Below are 7,316 nucleotides of genomic sequence, written 5' to 3' on the forward strand. Positions count from 1 at the left end.
AACCTCCTGCCGCCATCTCCTGCCTGCACACAGAGTAACCCCTGGGATGGGGCTCACGGGACAAGGTGAGGAAAGCCTTCCCCCCAGTTCATACTCAATGAAAGAAAGCAGAGGGAAGCCAGGAACCAGAGTCAGGAAGCACAAGCCAAGCGCACAGGCTGGGCTGCGCAGTGCCACACGTGGGCTGCCGGGCTCTATTTTAAATGCTTTGTGGCAAATATATGCAGGATGAAATCCAAGCTGGGGGAAGGGGAGGGTGCTGGGCAGCGGAGGTGTTCAAAATTAGGAGCTGAGCTCAGGCGAGGATGGCTTCTGGGAGCAGATGGGGAAAAAGCCAGAGCTGGGGCCTGCGCGAGCTGTGCAGCTGCAACACCAACCCCAGCCATGCACTCCAGGGATGAACAGCCCCATGGCGGGGGGAGCGGGGCAAGGGGGCCAAGTGCCCCTCTGCCCTCCCGGTGAGGTGGGGAAAGCAGGAGAGCCACAACAGCTGGGGCAGGATGGTGAGGACACCCAGGGCAGCTGCAAGCCAAGCTGAGGAGCTGGCTTCTTCAGCGGCATGGAGACCTCTGGTTCCCCTCAGCACAGCTCCTGGCACATGGGTCACCCAAAAGATACCTCAGTCCTCAGCGTGTTTACAGGGCAGCCTTCCTAGTGAAGAGGAACTGCATCACCTGCCTTTCACAGGCAGGTAAGGTGAGGGACTCAGGGAGACCTGGCCAAGACGCTGGCAGAACACAGAACTGAGCTCTGCTACCCTCCTCACTCGTGGGCAAGCCTCTGCATCTGCAAAGCTGGCTTGATTCTGCTCTCCGCTTCCGGATCGACCTCGAAAAAGCCGCTGCCATCTCACAGCGCTTCGCAAGATGCACACGAACAACCTCAGCATCCGGGTGCGCAGCAAGGCTCTGATGGGAGTTGGCAGATCTGGGATGGTACCTGCCCTACATTTATGGAGCAGTCAGGTTGACAGAATGAGCGAGTTTTTATATAGATTTTGGTGGCAGCGGTTTTCTTCACTGGCGGCAGGGGAAATGAAGGGAGATGGACAATATTTTTGTTTAAGCTCCTTTCTGCATTCTTGCTGCCAGAGTTGCGCATTATTCATGCGCCCCTTGTAACCGGGCTGGTGGCTCTGGGTTTTGCTCAGAAGGGGCTGTGCGGAATTAAGCAGCCGGTTAAATTATTAACAGTCTGTCGAGGGGTGCCCAGGACACCCGTTCCTGGTCCCCGCTGCCTTTCGGGGGGCTCCAGTGCCCCCCAGAGGCACCGAAACCAACTGCAGCCGTCTGACAAACCTGCCGGCTGCTCTGCCCTACTTAGAGCCCGCAGACACGCGGTACTTCTGGCCTGGAAACCACTGGGCTGGGAAGCCGCGCTGGACGGGTCCTCCTGCTCCAGGTCTCACGCACCACGCACCCAAACTGGGCAGGCTCCAAGGGCGCTGCAAGTGTTGTACCCCACCAGCGTGTCTGGGGCAGCAGGAACAGGCGCAGGCAGGAAGAGGAAAGGGAGAAAAGCCTGTCAGGCAGGGCAGAAGCCACAGGGGCACTTGTATTCAGCTGAAGGCACCTTCTTTTCATGGCTAGACTGGTGGGAAAGCTGCCACACAGGCCTCTGTGTTCAATGCCACATCTGTACCTGCAAAACAGCATCCAAGTGTCTGAAGTCTGTCAGGGGCCACTCTCCAGCTGTGTCATGACAAATACCCAAAGAGGTGGAAGAAGCAAAGGCACGGGCTTAGCTTTTGCTGGGCTCTCTCCACCCACAGCAGACACCATCCCCATCAGCTCCAACACACTCGCTGTCAGACACATCCTGCTCCTGCACTTGCCCTCAGCTTCCTTCCTAACCCCTCTACTTTCCTTCCCACAGCCTTGACATCTGTTTTCAGGCAGCTAAATACCACTCACAACAGCTGCTGCCCCCACAACAAAAGGCTCCAGTCAAAATTTCATGTGGCAGAATGCAACAAATGCAGACTGCAAGGGCGCACAAGCAGCCAGTGCTCAGGCCATCCCCAGCTCCCTCCTGCTCATGGCTTCCTGGGGCAGGAGGGCGCAAGTCTCTCCTCTCCTTTCTGTTGAGGTTAAAGTTGGGCTGGAAACACGGGCCAGCACCATGACCGTGCAGCCTGGCTGCAGAGACCTGCCTGCTCTAACAGGGCTTTTTTTGGCTCGTTAGTTTTGTGCTGGGAGACGTGTCAGACTGACAGCACCAGCGACAATCTTTCTTTCACAGGACAGCTCGAGCACAGGCAGCAGAACATGGCTTTTCAGGTGATTTCATTTTTGGCTTCTGGCTTCTTTTTATCCTGTGGGATGTGTGTCAGACTGATTGAGTTAAGCACAAGTCCTCCTCCTCCCCACTGGATCAAGTTACTTGGCAGGTACTTTGCCAGTCGCAGCTGGTACCCCTCCCTAGCCCCCAGATGGCTGCCACACTCAGGCCTTCTCTACCACTGCCTTGAGCCGAGGCTGCAGGCTCTGTCCATGCCACAGTCCTGCCACTTATCGTTCCTTGTGCCCAAGATTTTGGTCCTCAGACCATCCCTTCCACATGCCAGGGGCTGACAGCCAGAGGTCTGGGTCCAAACCCTCTCTGCCTCTCAGGGGCATCAGCCATCCCGGTCCTTCCAGGACCTGGGGCTCTCCCAAAAGCCTGCTTCCCTCCGGCAGCTTGCTCTCACTGCTGTTTAAAACTGGCCCAGAGGACCAGGATCACTGGCCCAAGCTTTCCTCCTCCCCAGGCGCCAGTAGGACAGCGGGGATGGACTGCAGTGAAACCCCACGTACGGCATGGAAATCAGCAGTGAGCAGATGGGGGGGGGTGCAGCGATTGCACGGGGTTCTGACCACAAGAGACAGCAGGGAAGGAAGGAGACGGCGGTCTGCCATGGCCTGCTCACAGCATCACTCCTGCGGGAGAGGCAAAGCACTGACTCAGGCAGCAAGGCAACAAAAGAGCTTGAAACAAAATGCATGTGAGGCCCTGAGCAGGGGCCAGGCAGCTTTGCCTCAGCTCAGGGATCAAGGTGACACTCAGAGAAGGATAAGTGAACCCGGCACAGGAACCTGCGCTCAGGTCAGTGGTTCATAAAGGCCATGCCAGCCTGCTGGAGCTCACCTCCCACTGCTCAGCAGAACCGAGCTGGAAGAGTCACAGATACCCTGCAAGCACTTTGAAACAAGGACATTTTTGTAAAACCCAAGGCTGCTTGAAAATGACCGAGTCTGGCAAAAGAACACAGCTAAAGAGAAAACTCTACAGCACTTGACTGATCTTCAGTCAGCCCCACTCTGAACAAAGGGTTGGGCCACAGACCTCCAGGTCTCTGAACGCATTTTTTTGCTGCGTGTATTTGATGCCACAACTGGCCTCAGTGCCCACCATGCAGCCAGGCCTGCCTGCACCAACTCACAGGTATTCCAGGTATCTGTGCCAGCTCCTAGCCAGCTGCCAGGATGCCTCACAGCACACCAGAGCAGTCAGACACCAAACTTCCATGAGAAAAGGGTTACCAGAAGGTGCCAGGGTTTCCCAGAGCTGTGACAGACAGGACCATCAGCCCAGCTGCCCTATGGCGAAGGCCAGAAAAGGGACGCTGGGATGCTGCTCACGGTAGCCAGCACAAAGAGAAGCCATGTGGACCAGCCCAGCTCTGCCAGGCTCTGTACAGGGAGGTGCCACCTTCCCTGCTCAGTGGTGGGGGAGACATCAAACCACCCATAGAAGGACAAACCTCTGCCCTGCAATGGGGAATTACACAATGCCTCTGGCCACAGGAACCTACAATGGAAATCCTCACAGCCGCCCAAAGGGCCAAATGCCTGCAGGGGAGGGCCACCCCACCCCCCACCCACCCCCCGAAAAGGGCTGTACAGAAGGACAGTGAACAACACCTCCATGTTTTTGCCCTCCCCCGCCAGGAGCATGAAGAAAGTAAGAGACCCTTACGTGGGCAGTTCTGCTGGCCGGGGCTCTGCTGCGGCAGCAGCCCCCGGGGGCTCCACTGACACAGGACTGGGGGCTGTGTCCTGGGCTATCGATGATTCCTGTGTCCCCGCAGCTCCCCCGCCATCCAGTGCTGGGACATGCTCTGCTGTTGTCTCTACCTCAACCTCCTGAGCTGCAGGGTACAGTTTCACCCTCTCAGCAGCTTCCTCCTCCTCTTCCTTCTTCCTCAGTTTTGCCTCCAGTTCTCGGCGCCTCTTCTCATCATCCTGCCAGGCCATCCGCTCAAAGACTTTGAATGCCTGAAAGAAAAAACAAACCAAGCAGGTCATCAAGTTGCCAAGCTCTGCCTGAGAGGCTAGGAGAGAAGGAGAGAAGCATCGCACACTTGGGGCACTTATTCCTCCTGTCCCTCCCTCTCTGGACATCAGCCCACCCCCCACTCCCTACACCAAGTTGTTCAGTCATCAACAAAACCAGCTGGCAACTATTTCAAAAGTCACATGGCCACATTAAACACACCTCAAGGGAAAGCCCCAGCTCCTGGGAGCCCTTTTGAAATAATTTCTTGGGTCATGTTCCGGCAGCTGAGCTCACATCAGGCTTGAAAGAGGGCTGCTTACTCCAGGGAAAAGGAAAGCAATGAGCTCCAACTCCTGGCAGGGAAGGGGGCTCCAAGGGAACTGTTGTCCCTCCAGCCTCCTCTCACTCTGAGTTCCAGCGCTCACCAAGGGGTCATTTGCAAGCTTGGACCGAACCTCTGACGTGCAAACAGGATGAGCTGCCCCAGGAGAAGCTGGAGGACAGCTTCGTGGGTGCTAGCTGAGCCTGAATGGAGCAAAGCGATCTTGTGGGGCTTCGAGCCAGAACTGACTGATTCAGGCCAAAAACATGCACTGGCTCAGAGAAAAGCCATCTCTCCTCAATCCCAGAGGTGGGGCAGGGAAGAAGGTGGCTGCCCAAGCCAGCAGCAGCAGGAGAAGATGTAATCCCACCCTGCAGTTTGTTTCTAGCCCTGCCTGTCTAGCACAGGTTAAGAGTTAAACCTGCAGCTGTAGGATGCAGCTGAGGGAGGCACGGCGATCCGGACCCATGTGTGCTCCTTGGAAGAGCTGAAGCTCCTCTCACCCAAGCACCAGGCCATTTGTCACTGTAAACACACTCTGGAAAGTGAGCAAGTGTCAAACACAGCCCTCCTTTTGCTTCCCAGGAATATTCGGGGGTCAGCTTCAGTGCTTCCCGCAGGAGACTGACACTAGGCTGTGCACCCAGCCCACAGCACCACTTAATTCCAGTCTTCCTCTGGGTACAGGAGGTGCAAGACAAAGGGACACAGTGCTGGGAGGGCTCCTGCCGGTGCAGCTGCAGTGGGACAGGAGCAGCTTTATCTCAGTGCTTGCTCACACCCCTCACCCCAGGCTTCTTCCCCACACAGAGACCAGCACATGGGATGACACGGGAGAGGCAAGTGCCAGCCATCACCCCTGCTCCATTTGCTTCTTTTTTTGCAATCACTTTTACTCCATATGAAGCCACAGTGCCCATCCCTGGCTCCTTCTCCCCAGTGAAAGCCTGAGCTCAAGCCAGCCCCACGTGGATCATGCTGAACAGTGCCTCAAAACAGTGTCCTTCCCATGGGCTGCAGCCAAGACGGGAGGAGGAACAACTCTGTTCTGACCTGCCCCCACCCTCCAGGTCCCTGTGGCTGTAGCCGCAAGGTTGCCCTGGCCAACACCTTTCCAGGGAACAAATGCTGCGGCTGCAGCACTGTGCCTCCCTCCTTGTGCTTGGGCCCAAAATAGTTCCCAGGGAGGACATGAGAAATGTTTCCCATGATCACTGCCCCACTGTTGAGCGGTTTGGGCTCCACACTCTCCCCTCTGCAGCCTGAGACTCCCCTGGGCTCCCCACTCATCTGCAGAGCCCAGTGTGCTCCCATGGCAGGGACTAACCTGGGGACATGGAGGCCAGGGGGTGACGAGGACCCCCTTGTGCCACAGACCACCACAAGGAGAGGGGCAGGAATCTCCCACCAGCCTGCCTGCATCATTCCCGGGGCCTGATGCACCTGGGAAGGAAAACACCTGGTCCGAGCAGATGAACACCCCAAATCCAGCATCACACCTAGTTTTATTAACGCATTTCCTCTCTGTCAATAAATATTAAGAACAGCTCAGAAAAGCCCTGAGTCAGAGACCTCCAGCGCTGCCCCAACACCAAGCCCAGCCCAGCTGGGTGGTGTAAACAGCAAGTCAGAGCTTTTACCACCTCTCACCCACAATCAAGGCGAGCCCAGTGCTAGCCACGAGCTCCTGCTGAGCAGAGCCCAATGCAGCTCCCTGCACGACTCCCAGGGCCCCACCACAAGACGAGCCTGGCCCTGTGCTGCCAGCAGTCGGTCTCAGGCTGTGAGAGATCTCTCACACCCCAGCTCTTGCCATAAGTCTCACAGTCCCCGCCTGCTCCCGGGGCTGCTCAGCACCTTACACGAGGGATGCTTCCCATCCACGCACCCACCGTCCTGCCTCACCGGCCACAACACCTTACCCACCTCCTCCACCCCTCCGGGCAGGGTCGGTAACCCGGGGGCTGCTGTGCTGCCCGGTCCCAGCCCCACCTGCCCTGCCTGGCTCTGCACTGCAGCCGTCACAGCGTAGACCCGGCTGTCCCGCGGGCACACACCCGTCCAGCCCCGGGGGACACGGCCCGCGCGGCTCGGAGGGGACAGTACCGGCCACCGGGGCCTCCACCTCCCACCCGACAGGCAGCACGGCCCGGCCTCGTCACCTCCACAGCCTGCCGAGGCCCAGCGGCCCCGGGAGGCCCTCAGGGCCGAGAGAGCGCAGCAGGCCCGCGCGGCCCGCCGATACCTGGAGGGTCATGGCCTGCGCCGCGCCGGGCGGGAAGCCCAGGCGGTCCCCGGGCCGCAGGAGGAGGCGGTAGAAGTCGGTTTTGCGGTAGAGGAAGCCGAAGAGGACGCGTAGAAACTCCTCCACGTTCCCGACGTGCTGCAGGATTCCCAGCAGCGCCTGGTCGTACATGTCGGTGAGCGCGGCCGCGGCCTCCATAGCGGCTCCGGGCCCGCTGTCACGGCAACCGCGCCCGGCCGCGCTTCCGGTCCGCCCGCGCCCTACCCCGCGCTTCCGGTCCCGCACTTCCGGTTCGGCCCGCTCGGAACTCGCCCTGCACCGCGACGTTCCGGACGCCCGGGCCCCCCGGCCCTCTCTCTGGGGTTCCCCGGGGGTCCCCAGCCCCCTTAAAGCGGCAGTGGGGCCCCCAGTGGCACCGGTGGGGCCCCGCATCCTCCTCCAGTACCCGGGGGACACCCAGTAGCCCCCAGGCCCCCCCACATCACCTCAACG

At 58.9% G+C, this 7,316-nt stretch overlaps 1 protein-coding gene across 1 annotated transcript in view; it reads right to left on the reverse strand.

Annotated features, from left to right (window-relative positions):
• Positions 1–7,099, reverse strand: part of NUDCD3 (NudC domain containing 3) — a 31,984-nt gene extending 24,885 nt beyond the window's left edge. Inside the window, exons 1-2 of the mRNA XM_055696184.1 lie at positions 6,825–7,099; positions 3,958–4,256 (exon numbers count right to left, since the gene is read on the reverse strand). Coding sequence (XP_055552159.1) covers positions 3,958–4,256; positions 6,825–7,022 — 497 coding nt within the window. The 5' untranslated portion in view covers positions 7,023–7,099. The remainder of the gene's footprint in view (positions 1–3,957; positions 4,257–6,824) is intronic.
• Between the last annotated feature and the right edge of the window lie 217 nt (positions 7,100–7,316).

Source organism: Falco cherrug, chromosome 18, assembly GCF_023634085.1.
Source record: "Falco cherrug isolate bFalChe1 chromosome 18, bFalChe1.pri, whole genome shotgun sequence".
Classification (NCBI taxonomy): domain Eukaryota; kingdom Metazoa; phylum Chordata; class Aves; order Falconiformes; family Falconidae; genus Falco; species Falco cherrug.